This window comes from Hylobates moloch, unplaced genomic scaffold (assembly GCF_009828535.3).
Source record: "Hylobates moloch isolate HMO894 unplaced genomic scaffold, HMol_V3 SCAFFOLD_5, whole genome shotgun sequence".
NCBI lineage: Eukaryota > Metazoa > Chordata > Mammalia > Primates > Hylobatidae > Hylobates > Hylobates moloch.
In genome coordinates, this window is record NW_026652280.1 from 72,080,031 (window position 1) to 72,107,632 (window position 27,602).

Below are 27,602 nucleotides of genomic sequence, written 5' to 3' on the forward strand. Positions count from 1 at the left end.
CAGAGGCGTGAGCGAGAGGAGAGAGGCCGTCTTTTAGATTTGTCATTGTGCCTTTGTCTCATACACTGACTGTTCTGTTGAAGCTGGTTGTGGGTTGTACGAGTTTGTGTAGGACCGTTGGATGGCTATTCTAGTCTGATAGTCTGTCAGTGTGGACTGAAACCTCTCTCAGTTTATCAGCATGGGAGTGAAATTCGTGCTTTCATATGATTGTGCCAGCTGACTGTTCCAGTGACCTTATCAGCCTTTTGCAGTCCAAATAGACTTTGCAAATGGAGTTTTGGAATATGCCTCTACACGCTGTAGATGGAGGGAACTCACAAAGAGGAGACCAAGGTATGATGTGCAGCAGCCATTTAGGAGTCAGAGCCCACTAGGGGCAATCGGATTCCAAAACCTCTGTGCCAGCAGGGTGGCCAGGCGGCCTTCAGATTGCAGTCTCCATGCTTTAGCTATGCATCTAGACATTTCCAGCTGGACCTTAATCGAAATATGAACACATCTTAGAAGGCAAATTGAATAAAACAAGTGGAAAATTTAAAAGGTAAATGTAGCAGAAAACAGTGTGATAGATTAATGGTATGGAAACCAATTTAATAGAAATGAGAAGGGGAAGACAAAGATGATAAATGTAAGTTATTCTTTGGTGAGAGTTAGTCTTTGGGTTGTGGGCAGGAAGGATCCTTCTGACTCTACGAAAATTACCCAAGAGGGAAGTGGATTGCTGGATATGAGCTTGTTGGGTACTTTTATTGCCTATAGAGAAGGGCTAAATTAGAAAACTTTTTTTTTTTTCTTTGCTTGAGATATGAGAGCCCAACTCACCTTTGGGGAAAAATGGATCATATTTCTAACCAGTTCTGTGCTCTGTCGTTAGTTATCAGGTTAGTCATAAAAATGCCAACCGGCAGCAAAGACTGGAGAACACTAAGAATGGAGAAGGGGGACCGGGCGCCGTGGCTCACGCCTGTAATCCCAGCATGGCAGCAAAGGCTGGAGAACACTAGGAATGGAGAAGGGGGACCGGGCGCGGTGGCTCATTCCTGTAATCCCAGCACTTTGGGAAGCAGAGGTGGGCGGATCATGAGGTCAGCAGAGTGAGACCATCCTGGCTAACATGGTGAAACCCCGTCTCTGCCAAAAATACAAAAAAATTAGCCAGGCATGTTGGTGAATGCCTGCAGTCCCAGCTACCCAGGAGGCTGAGGCAGGAGAATGGCATGAACCTGGGAGGCGCAGCTTGCAGTGAGCCAAGATCGTGCTACTGCACTCCAGCCTGGGCGACAGAGACTCCATCTCAAAAAAAAAAAAAAAAAAAAAAAATGGAGAAGGAGGTGGTTAGGAGGGCAGGCTTCATGTTGTTTCCCTTAACGAAGGTCTTCAGGCTGCGCCGGGGAAAGGGAGAGTGGAAATTCAAACAGATTTCTCAAGTGTGCAAGGGTGTTTTTTAATTATTCCAGTGCCATAAAGAGCTTTATCTAAACAAAGCCAAACCTGTTATGCATCGTGTCAGAGGAGGCTAGGAGTCAGCTTTGAGGACAGTTTTGCATTTTTAATTATCACATTGTCTTTGGATTGGTGTTGGCTTATGACCTTGGCTTTCAGGAACTGTTTTGACAGCTGACAATGATGATGCTAGTTCTCATTTCCATGATAAAATATGTAGTGTCAGGAAGAGTAATGTAATAAAAATAAAAATAAAATAAATATTGGTTGTGGTCTCACAGATACCTTGAGTCTTTATAATTACAATCAGTCTCATTTTTAAAGATGTGAAACATTTTAATTGGCAACTTAACAGCACTAGAGCACTCTTTTAGTGGAATTGTAATGCAGCACCACACTTGGCTTTTTCAGTGCTTGTCAGGTTCAAAAGTCTCTAAATAACGCCATGTACTATGCTTGTTTCTTGTGGCATCTCTGCTAGATCTGATCTCGTCAGCAGGCTTTAAAGTAGTAAACATAAATTTTAAAAGTTTGGTCTGCAGTATACTGAGGTCATAGAAATGTTCTGTTCTAAAGAATAAGTATAATTAGCATAAAACAAGTTTTAATATATATTAAGTGAAAATATCATATAGTATCTGTAACATGATACTGTTTTTGGCAAAAGATATATATGCATAATCATCTGCTCTGAAGGAGACATGCCAAGTTACTAACATTGGTTAACTTTGGTCATGGGGTTATGAGTATTAATGTTTTAATTTACTTATCTGTATTTTCCATTTTTTTCCACAGTGAACATTATTGCCGTTATTGCTTTTTAAGAAAAATGTTCTATAATGACATGTATTATTTGATTTTTTTTTTTTAAGAGACAAGGTCTTGCTCTGTCACCCAGGCTGAAGTGTGGTGGTGTGGTCATAGCTCACTGCATCCTCAAACTCCTGGGCTCAAGCAATCCTCCTGCCTCAGCCTCCCGAGTGGCTGGGACTAACAGCGTGTGCCACCACACCTGGCTTATTTCTTAAACATTTTTTTTGTAAAGACAGGATCTCACTATGTTGTCTAGGCTGGTCTTGAACTCCCTTCCTCATGCGATCCTCCCACTTCAGCCTCTTATGTAGCTGGGATTACAGGTGCGAGCTGCCACACCCACCTCTATTATTTGATTTTTTGTGTGTGGAGGGGCCATGTCATACAAGTAGCAAATAAATTTGAAAATCCTCAGTGGACGCACTTTATTCTGTATTGCCTGCATATCCGAGGCTGGCGATGCTGTGAGTGGTATTGTACTCATGTGTGCAGAAGTCTTTCAGTAGTTCCTCATGGAGGAAAGGAAGCAGCCAGCCTAAGCAGGCGGGAAAGGTTCAGCTCAGCGTTCAATGCAGTTCCACTTGTGTGTTAGAAGTGTGCAAAGTGTGATGGGGACGAAGAGCACAGGATAGTGTCCTTGTCTGTAAGCAACTTACAGGCTAGTTGGGGAGACAAGACACACCCTGAAAGCAGCTAGTGAGCAATGCAGGTGCTGCTGAGTTCTGCAGTACAAGTAACTAAAGAAGCTGCTCAGGCCGTGATGCAGACAGTGGGAGTGATGGAGGGAGACAGGGAAAGGTGAACGTAGCTAGGAGTCATCGGAAACGCGTTTGCATTGCTTTATTTATTCTTTCCCCTGGAGAGAAGGAGCAGATGCCTGTCCTTGGAAGGAGCTCCTGTATGGCCACACCGTCCGTGCTTCCAGCATTAATCTTTTGCTTTTTACCTTGAGAGCTGGTTCCATGAGAGTCTCTAAAATAGAAAGCTCCATTAACTAAGTCTGGGTACTGTCTTCTTGCAGAGATGCTGGGAAAACTTGGCTTCCCTCATGTGTATTCATTAATGCCACCTGAGGATGAACCAAGAAAGCTGAGTCTAGCACAAAGTCAGGCTGTTGTGGAAGTGATAATTGTCAATATTTGTAGTGTGCTGTGAGAATGGTGAAATCCATTATAAAGAACCTTCTCCACCTTCTGTGCATAAGAAAAATGGATAGTGTCACTTAGAAGACAGCCTGTGCATGTGAATCCCCTCCATGACGGCGTCCTTTTCTGCCAACACACAGTTCTCACACAGCATCTCGCTGTGGGGAAATGTCCTAAGGCCAAATTGACCTGATGCTGAAATGTACTTCCTGTGAAAGCCCATTCGATGGATGTGATTTCATTCAAGGCACTGCCTGTCTCAAAGTCACCAGGATTCCCTAGCTGAGTTTTATGTATTATTTATTGTGACCACAAGGATACACTGATTATTTGACTGATTGATTGATTGGTTTGAAACAGAGTCTTGACCTGTTTGTTGCCCAGGCTGGAGTACAATGACACGATCTTGGCTCACTGCAACCTCCGCCTCCTGGGTTCAAGTGATTCTCCTGCCTCAGCCTCCTGAGTAGCTGGGATTACAGGCGCCCGTCATCACACCTGGCTAATTTTTTGTATCTTTAGTAGAGACGGGGTTTCACCATGTTGGCCAGGCTGGTCTCCAACTCCTGACCTCATGATCCGCCCACCTTGGCCTCCCAAAGTGCTGGGATCACAGCGTGAGCCAGCGTGCGTGGCCCTTATTTTATTCTTTTAAAGAGACAGGGTCTCAGTCTTTCACCCAGGCTGGAGGGCAGTGGCACAATCATAGCTCGCTGCAGACTCGACCTCCTGGGCTCAAGTGATCCTGCTGCCTTGGCCTCCCAAAGCCCTGGGATTACAAGTGTGAGCCACCACGCCTTGTCTGATTATTTGAAATTCAAAGTAAATGTCTGTGCCTGTAAATCCTGAGCTCGCAGGAAATTATGTGTTGATCTCACAATGAATGTTAGGGAAGAGACCCTGGTTGCTTCTCAGCAGGCGGAGAGGATAATCCTGGGCATGGTTTCCTCCTGGTATTGTTTCCCCAAAGACCACTAACAGGATGACTCCCAGGTTCTTCTCTCTGGAAAAACCAGGCTTGCCAGATGCTCAGCTAAATTTAAATACTGGATCTTTTGAAGATCAGTATTTCTTTGCCCCGAATTGACCACTGTGGGAGATATACTCTTGGAGATCAGGGTCTGGAATGTATTGATTTGATACTGAAACTTCAACAGAAAAAAATCCTTCTGAATAAATATGAAGGTTGTTTCATCTTTATCATCTGAATTCTGTCTTTGATCTGATCCCTCTCAAAATAAAAAACTTCAGAGCTTCTTGCTTCTAGTAGCAAGAATACTTGGGATTTAAGTCCCACTTTTAAGGTACAATTGGTGAATATTGGCCTTAGCTCCCGACCTCTGTCTGTAGATGGCCTCTGTGGGAATCTGGGTCCTGGCTAACCTTAAGGTTGGCATCAGAACCATTCATCAGGATGTGTCCTTGAGGTCACTGCTGCCCTCAGGGCTCTGAGGATGTAGCAAAGGTTAACCTGTACACAGTTAACTGTTTCTGTGAAGTTGTCGGGGGTGGAGGGCATTAGCTGCTGCAGTCCCATCCGATGGCTGGGTTCTTCAGCACCCACCACAGGCCACTGGCCTCTCTCCAGCACCGCGGTGATGGGTGCTGATGGCTCATGAGGCTGCCCTTTCAGTCTTGCGTGGTTCTTGATTATTAAAGAACAAAGACACATTGGCGTGTTTCTTGTCAGTGCGTTGAAGCCTGTCTTCCCATATTTCTTGCTTGCTGGTCCTCATTCTGATCCTTGTGGTCAAAATAAATAAATACATAAAACCCAGCTAGGGGATCCTGGTGACTTCTGGACAGGCAGTGCTTTGAATGAAATCACATCCACAGAATGGGCTTTTACAGGAAGTACGTTTCAGCATCAGGTCAATTTACTCTTAGGACATTTGCCCACAGCGAGATGCAAACTGGGTGTCACACAGAACAGTCCTGTTTGCTGTCCACAGGGAAGTCCTGTGGCTGTGGGAAGGAGGCTTTGCAATCCCCTCCAGCCCCACTCCATCACAACTAGTGGAGGTGGAACTTGGAATCTTTGAAATAAACTCCTCAGATGATTTTGGTCCACACAGAGTCAGAACTGCTGTGGCAGCGTGAGGGAGTTTTGTCAGGTGGTGTGGATGGCAGGTGGGGCAGAGGGGCCTGGGAGACGAGGTCCCACTGTGCAGAACACACGGGGACTGGCAGGCAGGAAAGGGGGCGAGGGGGTCTCAGGCATTGACCTGCGTGGGGCACTCCATGGGGCAGGAAAGAGCCTGGCAGGTTTTGGAGGTACACTGTATGCTCAGGAAGGATTCAGTGCACACCAGGCAGCTTCTGTCCAGGCGGAGAGCCAGAGCCCAGGTGCTGCAGCAAGGCGGCTGTGGCAGTGCCAAGCGAGTGGACAGAGGGTCTGCAGGCCACTCAGTGGCTGAGAGGGTGGGCAAGCAGCTGCAGGGCCGGGTAGCCCCATCTGCTGTCAAGGGGTGTGCCAAGAGGGGACAGCCAGGCACGGGGGCACACATTGTCAAGGGATATACCGAGAGAGAGGGGACAGCCGAGCCCGGGGATCATGCACTGTCAAGGTGTTTGCTGAGAGAGGGGACAGCGGGGCATGGGGGCACGAGCTTTCAAGGGATGTACTGAGAGAGAGGGGACGGTGGGGCGCGGGGGTGTGCTGTCAAGGGGTGTCTTGAGAGGGGACAACTGGGCATGGGGGCGTGTGCTTGTGGTCCCAGCTACTCAGGAGGCTGAGGCAGGAGTTTTGCTTGAGCCTGAGAAGTCGAGGCTGCAGTGAGCCATGATGGCACCACTGCAGTCCTGCCCAGGTGACAGAGACCGTGTCTCATAAAATAAAATACGGAACAGATGTGGGAGGAAGGGTCTGTTTTTGGCTTCTTAGACCTGGGTATATCCGGGGGTGGTGCGAGTGAGCCTTTCTAGGAGGCAGCTAGAAGATAAAGGTGTGGAGCCCAGGGGATGCTTCCTGCACCAGACGACAGGTTTGGTGGCATTGGTGCACGGTTGGTGTGGAAGCCAAGTTTCTAGAGGGAGCCGACAAGAGGCTGAGTGTGGGACTTTGGGGGATGAACTGAGGAGGAAGAAGGAACAAAAGAGGAAGAACAGAAGAGTCGGGGGCCCTGCAGAGGATGGGGGCCTGGGTGTCTGGAGAGCAGGCGTGGGCTCAGCATTGTGGGCATGTGAGGCGTGCACTGCCCCGGCCTGTCTCAGGGATGCCTGCTTTCTGTGTAGGGAGCTGCAGTTATGCACAGCCTTGCCTACACCAGAACTTCCTATTTAACGTGAACACATACTAAAATCATAGGCATAAAGCAGCTTTCCCACCGAAAGCAACTCTGATTTTATCCATCCATTACTCCACCTGGTCCATCTCCCCTGGGGGTGAGCCTGCTGTGTGTCAGATGCCCTTCCAGGCACTCACAGAGTGCCTCCTGCACCTACATCATTGAGATGACTTCTCCAGTCACTTTTATGTGGGTTTGGGGGACCAGGTTGTTTGGGAGCACCTTCAATTTTGGAGGATGCTCATGGCCAAAGGCTCACCTGAACTTTGTGTAGGCTGTTTGATGACTACCTTAATTTGCACCCTTCCTGAATTCCTTCTTCCATACACTTTGGCACTCTGATAGGCTTCAAGTCCCATCTTTGTTACCTGGGGACACTGGAGACTGGAGAGGCCCAGGGCCATCAGGAAGGTGGCAGGAGCCCTGGCCTTCATGGACTCAGCGGTCCTGGCCTCAAGCGATTCTCCCGCCTCGGTTTCCCAAAGTGCTGGGATTACAGGTGTGAGCCACCGTGCCAGGCCGAGCCATGATCTTTTTTGCCAGAGGCAGCTCAGTCATTGTCCGTGTGTGTCAGCGGTGAGCTAGACGTCAGGCTATAGAAGGAATGTGGAAGCTGGCTATGGGAGCTGGCTATGGGAGGACCATGTGCTTTTACCCCAGGCTGAGGCCGGGCAGGCAGGGGACATGGGAACTGATCATGGTGACCACTTACTCACCTTCTTAGGGTGAGCTGGTCATTTTTCAGTTAGTGTTTATAGAGCACCTGTATTTGGTGCTGGAGCTGTAGGAATGAAACGCATTTTCTGCCGTCTAGGAGCTATCCAGCCTGGTGGAGACAAAAAAGGGAAAAATATGCCCAGGTGTCAGGCGCTCTGTAAGAGGGCCTGAGTGTGGGGAGCCTGGGGGCCTGTGGCCTCAGTGGGCTGTTGGGTGGGCGGCCATGGTCTTGGTGAGGAAGTTGCTGGCAGGGGCACTGTGGGCGCCTCCTGGTGTACTCAGGATGGCCAGAGCGTGGCACGGGGTCTCCAGTTGGGGTGGAGGGAGATGAGAGTGGAAGGGAGGCAGTGTTCAGGCCGTGAGAAGCCACAGGTGCCCTGGAGTGTACACTGCATCTGAAGTGCACTGGGGAGCCTTTGAAGAGTTCTAAGCAGAGAAGCGATCTGAGCAGATGTGTGTTTTGAGAGCCGCCCCTGCACTGCAGCACCTTGGATAAATGCTCTGATTCCCTCTGAGTAAATATTGAGAGTGAACTTCATGCTCTTTAGATAAATATCCTTTCCTCAGTGTCTTTTCTTCTGATGCCAGGCGTCTGGTAATAAACGCCACGTGGGCTTAAGCACACAGATGCCTCCTCCCACGCCTTCTGTTTCCTCTCAAATCAGAGGCAACTGGAAGGGTAATTCAGCCCCGCCCTCTAGCCTGGCCACGCCTGCCACCCAGGAGCGAGCCGTGGCTTGGAACTGTGGGGGATTCTGGGGGAGGTTTTGCGCTCTTGCCACTAGAATGCGTCTCCATTAGCATGGAATTGTCAATGCATGGACATTTTTAATCCTCAGCCAACGCACTAATTAAATTCCTGATTGCAGGTGGCCTGCCACGCAGGGAGCTGTGTCCATAGCAAAGTATTTTCCAGGAAGAAGTGGGTTTTATATCAGGACTGTGAGTCACAGTGCAAAATACATGTGCCAGCACACATTCATACACCACTGCACAGAAGTTTCTGGAGAAGAACTTGCCCTCACCTTCTGAGATGTATTGGTTCTTACTCCTGCGTTCACTTCATAGCCCACTAATGGGTTGCAATCCGAAGTTTGGAAAGCATTGTCCTGTAGGAACATGGAGTCCAGGGTCCGGAGGTGGGGCCTGTGGTCCCTGCTGCTGTGCTGGATAGGCACCGAGGGGAACAGGCTGAGGATGGACCTGTGGAACCACATCTTAAAGACATTATTTAAATCTAATTTTCACTTTGCCTTTATTGATTTGAGCTGACTGTGTTGATGCCCCTAGTGACTCTGGTGTCAGGGACTTTACAGCGGCACCATATAGTTTAATAAGGAGATGGCACCCTTTCTGTTTCTTGCTCTTTGGAAGTGGCCCAGAGAAACCGCAGGAAGTGCTCCATGGAGACTGTCATTTTCTGTAGCATTGGGCCTTATGCTGCCTTTAGATGTAGGCAGCGTCTCCTTCATGGTTTTTTTTTTTTTTTTTTTTTTTCTGAGATGGATTCTTGCTTTGTCTCCTAGGCTGGAGTGCAGTGGTGGGATCTTGGCTCACTGAAACCTCCGCCTCCTGGGTTCAAGCGATTCTCCTGCCTCAGCCTCCCAAGTAACTGGGACTACAGGCGTGTACAACCACACCCAGCTGATTTTTGTATTTTTAGTAGAGACAGGGTTTCACCATATTGACCAGACTGATCTCAAACTCCTGACCTCATGATCTGCCCGCTTTGGCCTCCCAAAGTACTGGGTTTACAGGCATGAGCCACCGCACCCGGCCTCCTTCATGTTTCTCAATCCCTATCTTTTCTCACCAGAAAACATTGCCAGAATTTTCAGACTAAGCTGTGGCTCCTGGCGGACTGTGTTCTGGGAACCGGGGTGCCGGTGGGCGCATTGGTGGGGAGGCTGAGGGAAGACTCTCCTTTCTGGCACAGGTGGCTGCGGGACTGCCGTGCTCCTCTCACACCCAGGCTCCAGGAGGAGCAGCCACAGAGAGGCTGAGATGGGCCAGGGCTGGGAAATGCTGTGGGTGTGGGCTGACTGCTGCCATCACCTCTAAGAATGAGGGGCTGCCACAGGAGGCCCAGTGTTCCACGCCCTGCTGCTGCTGGAGCCCACCTCACAAATGTTATGCACTTGCCGCCGCGTTGCTGTGAACCATTGTACTCCCTAGTGTAAACACTGTGAGTGCACTGGTGCACTGTCCACTAGGGAGGCTGAATACATCAGAACCCACAGTTGGCCAGGCGTGCTGGCTCACACCTGTAATCCCAGCACTTTGGGAGGCCGAAGCGGGTAGATCACTTGAGGTCAGGAGTTCGAGACCAGCCTGGCCAACATGGTGAAACCCCGTCTCCCTTAAAAATACAAAAAAATTAGCTGGGCATGGTGGTGTGCACCTGTAATCCCAGCAACTTGGGAGGCTGAGGCAGGAGAATCACCTGAACCCGAGAGGTGGAGGTTGCAGTGAGCCGAGATCACACCACTATACTCCAGCCTGGGTGACAGAGTGAGACTCTGTCTCAAAAGAGAGAGCGTGAGAGAGAGAGAGAGAGAGAAAGAGAGAAAGAGAACCCACAGTCAAGGAACTGCTGAATTTAGGAACAAACATCTTTTTACTAATTCATGTCTTTATTTATGAGGGAAGTTTCATTATAGGACTCCTTCAATAGCAGGAGTTTCTGTATCACGTTTAGAACAGCATTAGAGTTACCCTGCTTTTACTGTGCTCTGGACCCAGCCCTTGAGTGTCTAGAGACACTCAAGCCGTGGTTTCTACTTACATGGGACAGTGAGTTAAAGTGGATGATATTTAAGAGCAGTTTTAATTCCCGAATGCCATAATTCTGCTCAAATGTAGAAGGTTAGTTTACCATACATTTCATCACACTTGATCTATTGTCGAATTCACCAAGCACTGCCCTGTGCCCTTGCCAGACATGCCATCAGAAAGGCCGGTCCCTGCCCTCAGGAAGTGCTGGCAGCCACACCCCTGTGCACCTGGTCTTCGCAGGGCAGACCTGGAGGTTGTTCCTCTCTACCACAGTTGCCTTGGGGGTAGACGTAAAGGTGGTGTAGTTTTTTTCCTGTTTAGCCTTTTACCTACCTTTTGAGAGGAAGAGAGGATTTGCTCGTCAGCAGTATCTTTTGCTGAACACTAAGCTAAATTCTAAGGGAAAATGCAAATAAAAACAATTTGCCCTTGAACTATTAGAAGAAATGAAAGAGACAAGATGAATGCAAGAAAAATACAGAGAACAAAACAGCACACAACAAGCAATTATTTATGTTAATTGGTGGCAGCTGTACAGAGCTGGGATGGGCGTGCTGGGAATGCTAGGCCGTCTGGGTGTCCTGGAGGTTCCTCCAGGGTGACTGAGAAACCGAAATGAGGCCAGCTCTGCAGGGTTTTTCCCCTCCCTTCCCTGAAGCTGTGGAATGGAAGTTGAATAAGACATTTCGCTGAAGATGAGGAGGGTATGGTCCGGTGCTCAGCACTTCATGTTCATGCTCCATGTCCCGGCCAGGGCTTGTGTTAATAAAGTTTTATTGGCACGTGGCCACACCATGTGTTTGTGCGTTGTCTGTTGGGGCTGCGTCCCTGTCTTCTCGGCAGAGCAGAGGAGCAGGGGCCGAGGTGGCGTGGCCTGTGCAGCGCCGTTCACCATCTGGGCCTTTGTGGGAAGCTTGCTGTCTGGGCTCCAGTTGCGTCTTCATGTAAACTCAAAGTAAACACATGTACACAATAAATATCAACAACGGATTTTCTGGCTAGGGTCTCGCAGAGTAACAGATTTCAGTGGAGCTGGGTGTAAGCACATCTCTGTATTTATTCCCAATTATTTTTATCATTTTTAATGGAACTCTTAACAGCTCACACTCCTTTGGCATCCTGTACCACAACTGTTTAATTTGTTAGTGTGTGTGTGTGTGTGTGTGTGTGTGTGTGTGTGTCTTTTGAGCAAAGGCAGAACTCCCTTGTTTTGATTTCCTTTTCTCATCACAGCAGTTGTAGCGCTCTGGCTTTATATGCTTTGAGAACCTAAAAAGCAACTGGGTCTCAACACCAACTCATGGCCTTTTTTTAAGTTTGTGTATGACATTATACACATATGTATAAATATATGTGTATTTTTGCTTCAGTGGAATGAAAATGTGCGTCACAGACTGTATGTTCAATGTTTTCTTTAGCTGCTCACAGTTATAGGATTGTGCAGAAATGCTTAGCTATCTTTGTTGCTTGTGTGCTGACTAATGAAATAATTGATTTTTTCTCTTTTGCATTTTTAGAATCAGAAGATTATTTTTTCAAGTAAGCTTATACTATAATTCAATGATTGATGGTTGAGATCTTTGCTCATATTTTCATTTTCAAAGATTAATATATGCTTTTTGAAGGAGACAGTGTATTTAATAAAACAAACTGAAATAGCTCCTCTTTTATATTTAAGCAAAATGGATAGAAAATCAGTAACCTGCTTTTGAATAGTACCTGGCAGTTTATGTGGTATTTTGCAGTTCAGTGTAGAAATAAATGCTACTTTTTTGTGACACAGCACACTTTTAGCTGAAGCGTGGAGTATACTTTTACCTTGTACATTTTCATTTAGACTGGATTTTAAAGCTACCTTAGTTATTTTTTATAATAAATTCCAGAGTTTTCCAAAATTCTCTCATTTCTTTTAAAATGACACGTGTACAGTTCCATTCTTCTTTGATAATATGTCTACATTTATAAATATTTTCTAAATATTTCACGTATTTCCACCATGAAAACGTGTGGAAATGTGTGAAATATTTAGAAAAAATGTGCACATTTGATCCTCAACCACATGGAATTTGCTTTTACCTTTTAGAGAAATCACACTTGGAGGTGATGTCATGTGTCCCTGATAATTACACGTAAATGTTGGCTGTTTCGTTACCTTCTGACCCACACAGGTCGTCTCTTGGGATAGCACAGGTAGCGGAGGGTGCTGCAGAGGCCAGAGCCCTCCCAGCCCTGACCCCACACAGGCTCCTGTGGAGGCGGGAGCTGGATCGTGGACTGCAGGCTGCCGATGGGAGCAAGCTCTCATGCAGGGGTGGCTGTCTGTCCATTGTTGGTCTGTGGAGGAGGTTCTAGAGCCAAAGAACCTGGAGTCTAGAATCTCACTAATTAGATGTGGTCCCCAGCAGCATCAGCATCCCCTGGGAGCTGGTTGGAATGCAGCCTCTTGGGCCCTGCCCTGGACCTGCTGAACCCAATCTGCTGTCACCACATCCCCGGAATTCGCAGGCACCTTAATCTCAGGAAGCTCTGGTCTGGATCATCGGTTTCCCAGAACAGCCGTGCATCAGAATCACCTTTGGAGCTGATGAGACACTGCAGAGTCCTGCCCCAGCCCCCACAGATAGTGATTCAGTTGGTCTGGGGTGATTCTGCCACCCAGCCAGGCGTGGGACCCCTGCTCTGAAATGGTCGTCCCTGTTGGCTGAGGGGCGATTGAGAAGGCCAGGCACCTGCTGGGTGTGTGTCTGGAAGTCTGCAGCAGCTTCAGTTGCACAGCCCAGCTGCTGGGAGCCTCACCTTTAGGACTCCATCCCCAAGTGGACATCTTATTCCCAAAGAGCACCCCAGGCCCTGGACCTGTGTGTAGGTGCCGTCTGCAGCCCCATGATGGGGATGGAGATTTGCAGGCGTCTAGCCACCCAGCCTCCATTCCCTTCCCTTCCCATTCCCATGGAAACAGATTGCGGGAACACTGGGCATGGTGCTATCTTTACCCGGTTTTTGGCGATCTGAGGTCTGTTTCCATGGGAACTAGAAGGGAAGGGGACGGTAGTGGAGCAGCTAGACTGCTTTTAGATTTTGATGGCAGCCTCTGTGCTCACTGTAAAACCTGCTTTGCCCAAGTTTACCTCTAGGCCAGGGGTCCGTGCAGCTCTGAATGCAGCCAGGACTCATCTGGAGGAGAGGCCGGTGGAAAAGGAGGAGAAAAGGAAAATATCCTTGAAAATGCCAGTCATTCCCTTTTCCTCCAGGAAGCCATTTTTAGGTGTTGGTATAAGTTATTTAAATGCCATCTTTAGTTATTATTTCTTGTATGGTTTTATTGAACATAATAACATGTTTTTATTCAAAGGAAGTGAGGAGATGAGTCATTTCGATAGGAGTGATTTCTCCGACGTGGGGAATCCCTGTGGCTCGGCAGTGCGAGTGAGTCACAGCTGGCTGTGTGTGTTGGGCTGGAAATGAGGGCCTGCTGGGTCAGGGCAGGGCCGAAGCTGAGTGAGATGGGGAGGCTTGGGTTGGTGGTGAGGACAAAGTATAGTGATGCTGACCTATTTAAAGTATTTGAAGATGAAAAGCTAAATTCTAATCTAAGCAGGCCCTGTTTGGCCTGAGTGAACGCTCTGAGTGTTCAGTTATGGAGTGGAGTTTACTGGGGCAATCATGGTGCTCTGCTTTTCCCTCCCCTCCCTTTGTACCGTCAGGGAACAGTACCCTCTTCTTCCCTCCCAGGGAGCCTGCACCTGGTGGGAGGCCTTCTCCTTGTTTCCTCCCGCCCGCCAGCGCCTTGCTCTTCAACGCTGGTTTTGTCCACTGGCGTATGTGTGTTTCCCGATTTCAAGTATTTGTTAATTATTTAGTTTTTAAGTAAAAATAGAGCGTAGTTTTGGTGATTGCCTGGGGTATTGGGGATATTTGGGGAACACTGGCCCAGATTATCTTGGTGAAAGTGGCAGCAGCTTACTTTCCTTGGAGGAGTGAAATCAAGTCCTCGTTCTTGCCGTTTGAGGGAACTGTGTTCACTTCATCAGACTCTGGGAGGGAGCGTGGGCACCAGGTTGCTGTCTGTCGTGGGAACGCTGCCCCTCCCTGCCTGTCCTCCCAGGCTCTGCGGGCACTGGCCTCCGTCTGAAGAAATGTGCTCAGGTCTCCATGCAGAGTAGGGGTTGGAATAAATCCATTCCTACTTGTCGACTCCAGTGGGGAAGGGAATAAATAAGGGCCAGATTCTGAGAGGGAAAAAGAAAAATCTAAAGAAGACACGACTTTCCATGCAGAGGAAGTCGGCGGTCAGGCTGGTGCGGCCCACGGTCGCTTAGATCATGAAAGGCCTCTCAGAGCCTGTGCATCCCCATGAACAGCGGCGTCAGCTGCCAAGCGTGGCGGTTACATTCCCTCTTGCCAACGGCGTCCTGTGGTTTTCTTTGGTGGATCCCAGGAATTCTCCTGCCTGGATCTGACTGTGGACATGTAAGACAGACAGATCCTTTCAGCATCAGGTATACACAGGGGCTTCTTCTGCAGGTGAGGGCACAGCTCAGGATGAGACGGCTCCTGCAGCTGCCGATCAGTGCCTCTGAAGCCCAGCAAACTCAGCACACCCTCGGCCTCCAGTGCTGTGGAAGACTGCGCTATCATACGTGGTTCCAGAGGGGCCAGTTCTGTCTTCCAAGAGGGCACGTGTCTTTACCGCTGCCTGGGCTGCCTGGCGGGACACATGGTACCTGTCTGTGGTGCTTTCCCCATGAATAACCCTCACTTGCTTTTCCTGTGTGAGAGCACACGCACGGGCCTTTGTTACCAAGGCAGTGGAAATTGGTCTAATGAACTCTTTCTGCTTGGCCGGAGGTCTCCAGAACACAGCGGTGGGGTTTGTGGCCCCATTAGTTAGAGACCAGGCAGCCTCCCCCTGGGTTCTCTGCCTTCTGTGACAGCTGCTCCTGGGGACAGATGCACTTTCACATCCTGCCTCACCTGGCCTTGCAGGAAGTCAGGAAGCTCTCGCACTGCTCCCTGAAGGTGCATGGAGTCAGGACTGCCTGTCAGAAGGCTTGGTGTGCCGGGCCCCGCAGGTGGCGTTCGATGTTGTGTGTCACACCCTAGAGCTCCTCTGTCACATTCGTGGGCCGGCTCACTGCCAGGGACATCAAGGCCAGGGCCCACCTCTGACAACACTGTCTTGCATTCTGTCCTTCAGACATCTGCTGAAATATGCATCTTGTTGGATTTCTGTGGTCAGATTAAGTTATTTCACCAACATGAACTGACTAGGCTGCGCCACGTCTGTTTCCATAACTTGGTCTGCCTCAGTGATGGCTTTGCTGCTTGAATTGCAAGTCATTCTTGGAAAGGCTGGTCTAGAGGTTATCTTTTAGCTCTTAGATGAGTGCCTGTGGCATCTCCCAGGTGGTTGTACAACCCATGACTTTCCTAGGGTGGCACACGATTAATTGCAAATTATTTCTTCTTCTGGTTCCCTTAAATGGGAGAAATAGCAGAGTGGTTGAACCAAAGTTTAAGTTCTAAGAGGATATTAGATGGGCCTGTATCTGTTTCTCCTCTGCAGGCAATAGAAACTGCTTCCTCTTTCCAGAGGAAAGTGGGACTTCCCCTACCTTTTGTCATAACGGACATACTCAGGCAGTGAGGAGTCGTCATTCCGCCAGAGCACAAACTGCTGGCCAGTCCCAAGAGCTTCGTGAGCATGACCCGCCATTGAGCCTACATTAAGTTGCATGGAGCAATAGGCAGAGCCTCGTAGGCCCATCCCCAGACAACACAGACTCTCCCCTGGAAATATCTAAGAAAAGTCTTACTGGAGCGTTTCTGTCCATCCCCACTCACCTTGAATTGGATACTGAGTTGTGAAAAATTATATAAAGTGGACAGTTTTTCTTTGTCCTAAAGGAATATATATTCCTCAGATAATGAATGTGAGCAAATGAGACAGAATTGCTTCGTGAAAGCTCAGCTGTTCCCTGTGTGTTTGATTTAAGAGGCACTTGTGGAGCTGGTTTGGAGCTTGGTGAACAAGGAATGCTTAGGAGGCTTTGTGAATGCAGGCGACTAAAATGACTCTGATCGTTCATTTCTGTAGGGAACATTGGCTGTTTTATTGCTTATCAGTTTGTCTGAGCCTTAAGGTGTAGGGTGTTTTGCTGCATGTCCTGGTGTGGCCCCATTAATTAGTTAAAGACCAGGCAGCCTTCCCCTGAGTTCCCTGCACTCTGTGACAGCTGCTCCTGGGGACAGTTGCAGGTTCACAGCCTGCCTCGCCCAGCAGAGGGGCATGGGAGCACCCTACTTGTCTGAAGGGTGGTTTGTTGTCCTCTCTGTGCCATCTTTCATTCTCAGGGCTGTGTGGAAGCTTGAGAGGTGCATGTGAAGAACTTAAAAGGTCAGCACTTTACCAAGGGAACAAAACACACAAGAAAAGAGACGGAAGAACAGCAGACAGGACCCTGTGTGATGATTTTCCGAGAAGGAGATGTAAAAACTTGGTCAAATTTATTATTTTTCTTTCTATTGCTGCTTTTTAAATGTTATATTTCAGTATGAAAACATGAAAAAAAGCCAATCAAATATCAAGAGCCTCTATCTTTTTCCTTTTAAAGGCAAGTTTCTTTCTTGACATTTTTTTCCTCTTCTACTATTCTACCACATTTCATACCAAAAACCTCACCCACACACTTTCTCTAATTTTGTATCCTTTCTCCTGTTTCTCTCTGTTGTTAATTTTAGCTGGCATGGAATGATTTGAGCTTTGATTTTTATCTATTGGGAACTTTTTAAAAAAATCAAGACAAATTAGCAGAGGAACTAGGAGATAAATCTGATGTTGTATCCAGTTGGGTCAGATAAGAACTGGAAGAGGGTGGGCTGAGACGTGTTAGAGACACGATTTCATCGGCCATCTGCCGAGGCAGGTTGTAGTAATTTGGGAGGGGTGGTAACTTCTCCAGCCCTCATTAGATCAGGGTTTTGTTTGTGTTTTCTCATTACATACACGATGGCTCTATGAGGCCAGTGCCATCATTGCTTCCATTTTACAGCCAAGGAAACTGAGGCTCAGGGGCTTTAAGTAACTGCCTAAGTCACACACTGCCTAGAATGAGGTGAACCCAATGTGGCCAGGGCCCAGACTTTTGTCCTCTGGCCCCTTTGTATGAGGCTCTTGTTTGAGCATGTTTGAAACAGCGTGGGGCTGGGCACTGCCTGTGCAGTAAACTCCCAGCCACGATGTCCCCCATGGGGCACCCCCAGGCCAGCAGCCACTTGTGTGTGGCGCCCAGATGCAGGACAGAGGCCATAGATTGAAAAGGAGGTGACCCAGCTGAGGCTCAGCTAGAATTCTGTGCAGTACAGTCAGCATTTATTGGGTACCTATTGTATTCTAGTCCCCATGGTCAATGCCAAGGATAATCAGGAAGCGTTGTCCAGAAACACCTGCAGAGGCAGACGAGACACGAGGATCTGGGCCCCATGGTGACAGGAGCTTGGTTTGTTTTGCTCACTGCTGTCTCCCCAGCTCCTAAAATAGTGCCTGCCAGAGTAATGACCCCACAAATAGCTGTTGAAATACTGAATGAAGAGATGCAGCTTTGGTGGCGTCCTGCAGGCCAGAGAGCAGGGAAGACTGTGGGCCGGCACAGGTGTCCCAGGGAAGCCTGCTGTGAGCTGACAGCAAGGAGTGGCTTGGCAAGGGGGATGAAAATTGTTTCGTACAAACAGCTTGTCAGTTCATATTCTTTTCTACTCCCACCAAAGAATGAGACAGCTCCCCCTCCCTTCCTGCCCACACTTGTTAGCCTACGGTCTGACCCCCTTCCTGGTTTGCCTGTCATGCCCGTTTTAAGCTGATTTTATCTGAAGAAAGCTGGAGTGGGGGAGATCCCTGGGTGTGGAGGATTGCAGAGGCCTGCCCCTGCCCACCAGCCCCCTGCCCGTCAGCCCAAGCCCTCACGCCAGGCCACAGTGGGAGCGGAACCACTACAGGGGTGGGGCCGGGTTGGCTGGGGGGGCATTTCCTCTGCTTGGCTGGTGGCCACAGTGGAGGTGTCTGTGATGTGCTCAGACCAGGCTCAGGCCAGAATGCATGTCTGCTCAGGGATCATCTGCCCCTGGGCCAAGCTCTGACCCTTTCCCTTGTGCATGTGGGTGCTTTGGGAATGGCCTGGTTCGGGCCCTGGAAAGTGGAGATCTTCCCGGTATTCCCTGATTCCCAGCGAGCGGCTGGTGCAGGTGTGCACGGCTGTCTTCCTAGCATTGTAGGCTCTCCCTCCTGAGCCAGTGTCTCCTATGGCCGCTGTGTGTGGACAGTGGAACTGGAAGCTTGGGCCAGGATCCAGACACCTGGTTCCAGCCTTGGCTTGCATTCCTCCTGCACTCACCTTCAACCTGTCCCCTCTCCCTGAGCCTCTGGATCGCCTCCTCCACAAAGCACAGGGGTCGGATATATGACTCCTTGCGGCTTCCTCTGCTGCTAGATCATATGAGTCGATAATTATAGACTTACTAATGCATTAAGGACAGTTATCCTGTTTATTTTGGGGGGAACTCTCTCCAACTTGGTTTGAGTAGAGCCTCAGGATTTATCAAGTGTCGGATTTGTCAAGGTGACATTTTAAAGAATGTTCTAATATAATTACTGCTTTTCCTGTTCGCAGCCTGTGTGTGTCTTTGAATCAGATGTTTTGGATTTTGTACTTGCTTCCTGAATTGGTGACCTACAGCAAGGCACTACGCTACCCTGAACTACATTACCCTGAACAAGTAACCAGATCCCACTGAGCTACCCAGGGTGAGGATGGCTTGGAGGTTGTGTTAAAAAAGCTACATGTTATTTTGCACCCCCACATCACAGAGATGAAAAGTAGCATGAAAAATTCATCACACTCCAACTCAGTCTTCCCTGGCTATAGGCAGCCCGTTTCTCTGACTTGCTCTCAGATTTGCATTTCCATGTGGATTTTCCGTGCTTCTGCTCTATGTCCCTTTCTTTTGTTTCTCTTTAGTTTTTTTAAGAGACAGGGTCTTGCTATGTTGCCCAGGCTAGAGTGCAGTGATGCAATCACAGCTCACAGCAGCTTTGAACTCCTGGGCTCAAGCAATCCTCCTGCCTCAGCCTCCCCAGTATAGGTGTGCGCAGCCATGCCCAGCTAATTTTTATATTTTTAGTAGAGATGGGGACTTTCTATGTTGGCTAGGTGGGTTTCAAACACCTGGGCTCAAGCGATCCTCCTGCCACAGCCTCCCAAAGCACTGGGGTTACAGGCGTGAGGCACTGTGCCCGCCCACTGTGTCCTTTTTTATGCCCATTTGCCCTCTCTCGGCCAGAGACATGGCCACAGGGGACTTTTTGGAATGGGAGGGACCTCCAGTTTCACCTCCTCATTGTATAAAAGGGGAGATGGGAGCCAGGGCCGGGAGTCACCACTGGTACCAGAAGCAGGGTGGGTCCCTTCCTGGGGCTCTCTGCCTACGGCTGGCTGCCTGGAGGCAGAGGTGTTTTATTTGTAGTACCTCCTTTTCTTTACTGTTAGGAGATCTTGAGACTGGCCATTGCCAAGGTCTGCACTATCCATGAGCTCTGAGGCACTCACATGGAGACGTGTGACATCTCCCTTGGAGGGACACCTGGTCTCAGCTCAAGTCGGAAATAGCTTCTCAAGTGTCTTTTTCCCACTTTTTCTCCCATCTGTCTCATGACAAGCCCTTTGCCTCTTTGATCCTAAATGAACATAGAGTGAGATGATGCATAGGTGAACTGTGCAGTGCAGCTCTCAAACATGGTCATTTTTATTTTTTTTAAATTTTGCAACAGAGCCCCAGTTTGCCAAGGTTTAGAATGACCTCTTTGTTTTGCAGTGTTCCTTTCTCCCTGAAACTTCTCTGGTGGGTAGAGTGGCCAGGGATCGGCATCCACAGGCTGGGGATCGGCCCTGAGCGTCTGTGGGGCCTGGAGCGGTCGCTGCGGCTGTGGAGCTGTCACCTAGGTAACCGACATTCCGCCAGCGAAACAGTCTGTCCACAGCAGGAGGAAATAAAAAATGAAACTGCAGCGTCAATTTTTATGCACTACGGTTTTTTTAATGCTACTTGATTTTGGAAAAAAGGCTGTTTCACTTCTCCGTTGGATTTTGGCCTTTGTGCCCGTGTGTGACCCTCACATTTCCTGAACCCCATGTGTCTGTTTTTACAGTGTCTTTTAATGAAAGATACAATGTGGACACAGTTCAGTTTTTATTCCTGAATGACTCTGAGGAGGACTGCATTTCATATAAGTTTTTGTGAATAACTGGTAAGGCAGACATACCCTGTAACTTACTTGGTTAGGTTTGTGAGTGTTCATGTTTTTAAAATGTCCCTTCCTGTGGGGGTGTTTTTCCATTTGACGTGCTCTATTTCCTTAGTAACTGTTGCTCTGTTATGGGAGGGACTTAATGACATTTTTCAAGTGCAATATTGAATTAATTTATTTCCTGGTTAGTCCTGCCCATCTTCCCAGTATAAATAGAACCTCCGTGTGTGTGTGTGTGTGTGTGTGTGTGTGTGTGTGTGTGTGTGTAGAATGATGACCATGTGCTTGCTGCCCTGGGGGGGCTCTTGACTGTGACCTTGCATCCTGGGTAAGTTGCCTCTTCCTGTATTCCCCCCTCTCCTTCTCTCTTGATTTAAGCCATTTGGGTTTAGGGAGCTTCCTGGGCCTCAGGAGTAGCATGGGAAGCAGTGCCTTCAGGGCAAGAGGCCCAGGGTCAGTCCTGCTCTCCTGCTGCCAGTGTTGGGCGCAGTTCTTGAGCCTCCATGGGGCAGTGCTTGCTCTCTCTCTGTAGCCTGAGGCATTTAAGTCAATGACCTCTGAAGGCCTTTGCTGGATAGGACTTTGTGGGAAGTGTAAGTGCAGCAGGCTCACTGCTTGTAATCATCATCTCGACTCTTCTAGTGGGGTGGTGGGAAAACTAGCCCGGAGGGTCCCAGCCAAGCAGGCTGAGGAGCAGCACCTCCACTTGGGAAATGCCCCTTGCCAGGCGCAGCTGGGGCTGGGTTAATTGTGTAGGTGTTTGCTGAGCCTTCTCTATGCTGGGTATAGTACTCAGGGAAGCTTCACATAAGTGCCTTCCTTCACTCATGTGTTTGCTCAGGAAACACATATTTACTGGGCACCTGCTGGGTGCCAGGGGGAACTGGAGGATCTGCTGGCCAGTGCCTTTGCTCTCATGGCACTTGTGGGGGAGACGGGCAGGGATGGTGCAGTCAGGACACCTGTGTGGAGTCGCAACTGCAGATGTGTTGGGAAGCCGATCAGGTGCTGTGGGTTGCGTAGCAGGGTCTGGACTTAGACTGGGGGCCGTCAAAGAAGCATCTCCAGGGAGGGTTGTTTGGGCTGAGACTGGAAAGCTGAGTGGCAGCTCATGAGCAGGAGGCTCACGAGAGCAGAAGACTGGAGGGACGGCCGGCGAGCAGCATTTGTTCAACTCCTCCAACTTTTACACTTCCACGTGTTTGCTCCACAGATGCCCAGCATGGCCGTGCTGATTGCTGGTTGGTTTCTAAACTAAAAGCACACGTCTTGTCCAGAACTGGGCCTGCAGGCTTCTGCTGACTGTGCTGGCCCTCGGAGTTTTCTCTGGGTCCTGATCACCCACCCTGCCCTGCCTGTTGGTCACCTGACATACTTACTGAGTGCTGCTGGGTTCTGGCCCCTTCTGGGTGGTCACAGTCTTTCACTGAGCAGAACGAAGCTTGCACCTCTGCTGCGTATTCCTAGAAAGGGTAGCTAATCTTTGTGGCTAGCAGTGAGGAAGAAGACTTTTTATAGTATTTATAATTGCATTTTACCTTGAAAATTGCATTGGGGGAGACTCAGTGTATATAGGAATAGGCACGTTATCCATTGATGCAGTAACACAGCTGTGTTCATCCTGCTTTTGTTGGGAACCGCACACAACACTGTCCTAAAAATCCTGGCCATGACCATGCTTAGACCTCATGGGAGCTATTACACAACTGTGTCTAACCTCTCTTTTAGAAGATGTAAAGTTAAGGATTGGTGGGGGTGATTAAGCCAGCATAAGAAAACTGGGAAGTTGGTCGTTTCTTGTATTTTGATCCACATTGGCCTCAGTCTTTCCCATAGCCTTTTGACATGTGGGATGTATGATAACTTCATTTTTCTATTAATTTTTTGACAAATAATAACTACATATATGTGGGGTACAATGTAATGTTTTGGTATATGTATGCATGGTAGAAATATTCAATTCAAACAAATTAATATATCCATCGCCTCACCAACTTATCATATTTTGTGGTAAGAATGTTAAAAATCTATTATTTTAGCAATTTTGAAAGCTTTTTGTGATACTTTTTTTATTAACTGTGGTCACCATGCAATGCAGTACGTCACTAAAACGTATTCCTCCAGTCCATCTGAAACTTTTGTATGTTTGATCAACATTTCCCTTTTCTTCATTGCTCTTCCCCCTGCCTCTGGTCATCTCCTTTCTACCCTCCTTCTGTGAGATTGACTCTTTCAGATTCCACCTATAAGTGAGATAATGTAGTATTTGTCTTTCAATTCCTGGCTTATTTCATTTGGCATAATGTCCTCCCGTTTCATCCATGTTGTTGCAAATGACAAGAGCTTTCTTCTTTTTAAAGGTTGTATAGTACTCTGTTGTGTATGCATACCATGTTGTCTTTATGTGTTCATCCACTGAAGGACACTTATTTTGCTTCCGTATCTTGGTTATTGTGAATAGTGCTGAAATGAACATGGGAGTGTAGATACATTTTTGACATACCTATTTCAATTCCTTGGATATATACCCAGCAGTGGGATTGCTGGATCATATGGTGATTCTATTTTTAGTCTTTTGAGGAACCTCCATACTGTTTTCCGAAATGGCTGTGCCAATCTCCATTCTCACCAACAGCATGCATGGGTTCCCTTTTCTCCACATCCTTGCCAATATTGATAATGGCCATTCTAATGGGTGTGAGGTGATAGCTCATTGTGGTTTTAATTTGCATATCCCTGATGCTTAGAGATGTTGAGCGTTTTTTAATATATCTGTCAGCCATTTGTATATCTTCTTTTGAGAAACATCTTTTCAGGTAATTGCCCATTTTAAAAATTGGGTTATTTGTTTTCTTGTTACTGAGTTGTTTGAGTTCCTTATATACTTTGGATATTAGGCCCTTATCAGAAGTATGGCTTGCAAATATTTTCTCCCAGTCTATCGGTTGTCTCTTCATTCTGTTCATTATTTCCTTATGATAACCTGATTTTTAAAAAAGTGAGGTAGCATAACTTCTGCAATGAAACAAATAGACAAAAATCCCACAATAAAACAACAGCAAAAACCTCCCTGCAGTTTGGTTTTCTTTCTGAGTTTAGAGAATAAGAACAAATAAAGTCTAGCATATTTGCACACCAAAAGCGTCATAGAAAAGGGCAGAGAAAAATCAAAGCTTTAGGGCAGGTGGGCTTTTGTTTTTATCTGGCAGGATAAATTCCATTTCCCAAAGTTCATGATGCTGGTGCAACTAGTTTTCTTCCAAAGTTCCTGTAGGACCTGCGTGTTGGCCATTTTTAGATGGAATGTTAGAATTCAGAGAAAAAATGTTTTCTCACATTTTCAAGCACTTCAAAGCCACCATTTACAGAAATAATTTATTTTTTAATTAAAATGTTACGTGTTCTTTAAACTTGAGGACTCCTACTGGGCCATACCTTATTAACTGAGAATGTTACTATAGATACATGAAGGTAATAGAATTAGATGTCTTAGTATCATTAAAGTACTTCATTAATTTATAAGGTACTCCTTATAATTAGTACGTATCAGTGATGTGTTACTTCACTACCTTCTGTTTATAGCAACGTGGTTAACAGACGGCTCCTTTCTGTTCTGTGCTCTGTTCTCTTAAGTTCTTTTTCTTTAGTTCGATGATGAAAAAGAAGAATGAGATTACATTTTCTAAAAATTGGTTATAAATTAATTAGGATGAAGTGATAACATAAAAGAGGTTTCTTTTCCTAAATATTGGAGATTGATATTCAGGATTCTGTTTTAAAAGTCTCATCCTTTGGGCTTCTGACATTCTTGTTAATATTGCTTTATGTTTAAGGGAACATTAAAATATCTGAAAAACATTTTGTAAAATGCTTTTATTATTTTTTTTTTTTTTTTTTTTTTTTTGAGAAGGAGTTTCGCTCTTGTTGCCCAGGCTGGAGCGCAATGGCGCGATCCTGGCTCACTGCAACATCCGCCTCCCGGGTTCAAGTGATTCTCCTGCCTCAGCCTCCCGAGTAGCTGGGATTACAGGCATACACCACCACACCTGGCTAATTTTTTTGTATTTTTAGTAGAGACAGGGTTTCTCCATGTTGGTGAGGCTGATCTCGAACCCCTGACCTCAGGTGATCCTCCTGCCTCAGCCTCCCAAAGTGCTGGGATTACAGGCAAAATGCTTCTATTATTATGTAACATATGGAGCAGTTTATAGATTAAATTTGCTTTTCCTTCCTATTCTCACTAAAAAGTTAATGTGGGCATTTGTTTTCCTTTTAAGAATCCATTTTTAGGCCAGGCATGGTGGCTCATGCCTATAATCCTAGCACTTTGGGAGGCCAAGCCCTTTGTGAGGATTGCTTGAGGCCAGGAGTTTGAGGCCAGCCTGGGTGGCTTAGTGAGACCCTGTCATTCATAGTCAGATAGATAGATAGATAGATAGATAGATAGATAGATAGATAGATAGAAAGAAAAGATAGATAGATAGAAAGAAAGAATCACTTTTAAAAACTGCTCCATGCAAGTCCTGCGTTTTCTTCCTGGAGTGCTGACCAGTGGCCATGCACCGCAGACCCCAGTCTAAGGCCTTGGGAACCAGCTTGAGAAATGAGCTTCTTTCCAGGGTGTCTGTGAGGGCAGAATGGCCCAGGAGGGACATTTGAACCTTGGGAGGAGCATAGCTGTGGCCTTGGGAGCAGGTGGAGCTCCTCCCACTCTGGCAGCCCCTGTGGGAGCCCCCATGCCCACGATGGGGTCGTGGAGGCAGCTCCGTGGCTTTTCCTTTCTGGCCTCTATAGGCCTGTTAATTGTAACGCTTCTGCTGGTCATCACGAAAGTGACCTCTTGCTTTTCAGTTTCAGAGGCGGAACACAGAGAGCCGCGGCTGGGACCAGGAGCACCCGCGTACAGGTGCGACCCTGCAGGATGCTGGCAGCGGCGTGGCCAGGGGTGCCCGTGTTCTGAGGGCCTGAGGGCCAGCCCCTCCACCCGCGCCATGGCCTCCGCGCCCTGGCTGGACGGCTGACGGGAGCGGGGACCGCCGCCGCCCAGGTGCCACACCCAGGTACTGCCTCCCCGCGCGAGAGCCGGGCAGGTGGGCCGCGGATGCTCCCAGAGGCCAGCCTAGCAGAGCGATGGACTCGGACAGGCTAAGATGGAAGTGACCTGAGCCTCGCCCGGCGGCTTCCTCGACGGGACAGCGCAAGAGTTGGAGCACAGGCTTGTCCAGGGAGCAGTATGCCGGAAGCTGGTTTTCAGGCCACAAATGCTTTCACAGGTGAGCATGCTCCAGGTAATCCAAGGCTTTGCCTCCACTCCTGGGAGGCAATAAACTCCCAAACCACTGCATGCAGTGAACCTACCTTTGCGGTCAGGAGCTGAAGGCAATGCAGTCAAGGGCTCAGGCTGCTGTGGTGACTGATTTTGACAAAATAATAATGTGTTTTCCTTCGCTCTCTCAACAGCAGTTTGAAAAAGTGTTTGACACTTTTTTGCTTCTGTTTTTATTGAATGATAGGATACACACAATATCCTGCAGTATTCGCAGCGTCTTCCAAGTCTCTGTTCTCTAAGGAAATGTGTCACTTGCTGAGCGAGGGTAGGGGAAGTGTGGTTTCTTTACAGAACCGGGAAGATTCTCCGAGGGAAAAGATTAATTGCCGATGTGTGCTTGGTGCCTTCCCATCTTTAATTTCTCACATTTATTTGTGTGCTTGGGGCAACTGGGCAGAACTCGTCTTGCAGTGAGCAGGGAGAAGTGGGACCCCCCAGTGTGCGGTGATTTGGCCCTGGCTGGCAGTTTGCAGGGAACCACACAGTCTGGCTGGTGCCCAGAGCCCTCGCCCAAGACACAGGGGATTTTGAATTCGGATCCTGGCTCTTTTGTCTGATTCATGTAACATTCCAGGAAGCCACTTAATCCTCTGGGCCTCTGGCTCCTTGTAGACAGACTGGGCTCTGTGACATTGAGGAACTTCATGGAATCCAGGGAGAACGTGTTTACATAAAAGGTTTTGTGGAGGTTGCCTTTCATTTAAAAGAAAGATGGTAGGAATAGTCACAAGAAGTGACCCTATTCTCTGGTTCTGTGAGTCCCAGAAGTTTGCAGCTTTTCAGATTTTGTGGAGGGAGCAGGTCAGGCTGTTGGGATGCCTGGAGAGAGGGGCAGGGGCTCAGGCTTGATTGGCATGGGCCTCCTTGGATTAGATGTCAGCTCCTAGACAGCCTTGCCCTCCTCCGCAGTCCCCGTGGCTCCGGTTTGAAGAGATGGAGCGCCACTGTGGTGCCTCTCCAAGGAAGAACGAGGGGACGGGTCTTCCCAACCTTGGCCACTTCTGTGTGTACCTGCAGGCGACCTCCTGAGGCAGCTTGCACCACATAGTCTGTGACATGGGGTCTCAGTGACAGTGCCTCCCCCGAGTTGTGGGAGGTGGGTCAAGGCCCGTGCTGGTGAGCTTGGCGGCTGTGTAGATGTCTCCCTCCAGATTGTGAGGGGCTGGTTACTCTCTGGCCCATGTGGATGAGCTCCACAGCTGTGTACCCCTTCCTCCCAGGTTGTGGTGTGCAGGTCATGGCCCATGTGGATGAGCTCTGCAGCTGTGTAGACGAAAGGTTGGGGGAGCACGTGCAAAGCTAAGCTCTCTTGAACCATCTTCATACCTGCAGCCCAGCTGTCTAGAAACCCTATCCTTCCTCATCCTTACTGCGTGTGCTTCAGCTGTTTCCGTCTCAGGAGCGGCTCCCTCATGGATACCCCTCCCCTCCCGATGGGGTTGGGCAGCTCCCTTGTGGATACCCCTCCCCTCCAGGCGGGGATGGGCAACTGCCTCATGGATACTCCTCCCCTCCAGGTGGGGGTGGGCAGCAGAAGCAACTGAGAAGTGGCCGGGTGTGTGCTCAGCCTCCTTGTCCCTTCTCCCGACACCTCAGGAGGCAGTTGGGGAGGAGCAGCACCTAGGAGTTGACGTAAAGAAGCTCTTCAGAGTAGTTCTGGGAGGAAGAGGGAACAAGAAAAGAAAAGGAAGTGAGCATGGGACAAAAAGAGCCCGAGGAAAAGTGGCGCACTCTTTTAGGAAGCTGCCCTGTCCGTGGACCTGACTGCAGGGTGGAGGCCGCAGGGTGGC

The 27,602-nt window shown here is 48.3% G+C and overlaps 1 protein-coding gene across 5 annotated transcripts in view; it reads left to right on the plus strand.

Moving 5' to 3' along the window:
• LDLRAD4 (low density lipoprotein receptor class A domain containing 4) overlaps positions 1–27,602 on the plus strand; it is a 438,552-nt gene that overhangs the window by 147,136 nt on the left and 263,814 nt on the right. For all 5 annotated transcript variants that reach the window (XM_058438680.1, XM_058438675.1, XM_032152884.2 and 2 more), the window contains exon 3: positions 25,335–25,756. In XM_058438680.1, the coding sequence (XP_058294663.1) occupies positions 25,717–25,756 (40 nt within the window). In that variant the 5' untranslated portion in view covers positions 25,335–25,716. The remainder of the gene's footprint in view (positions 1–25,334; positions 25,757–27,602) is intronic.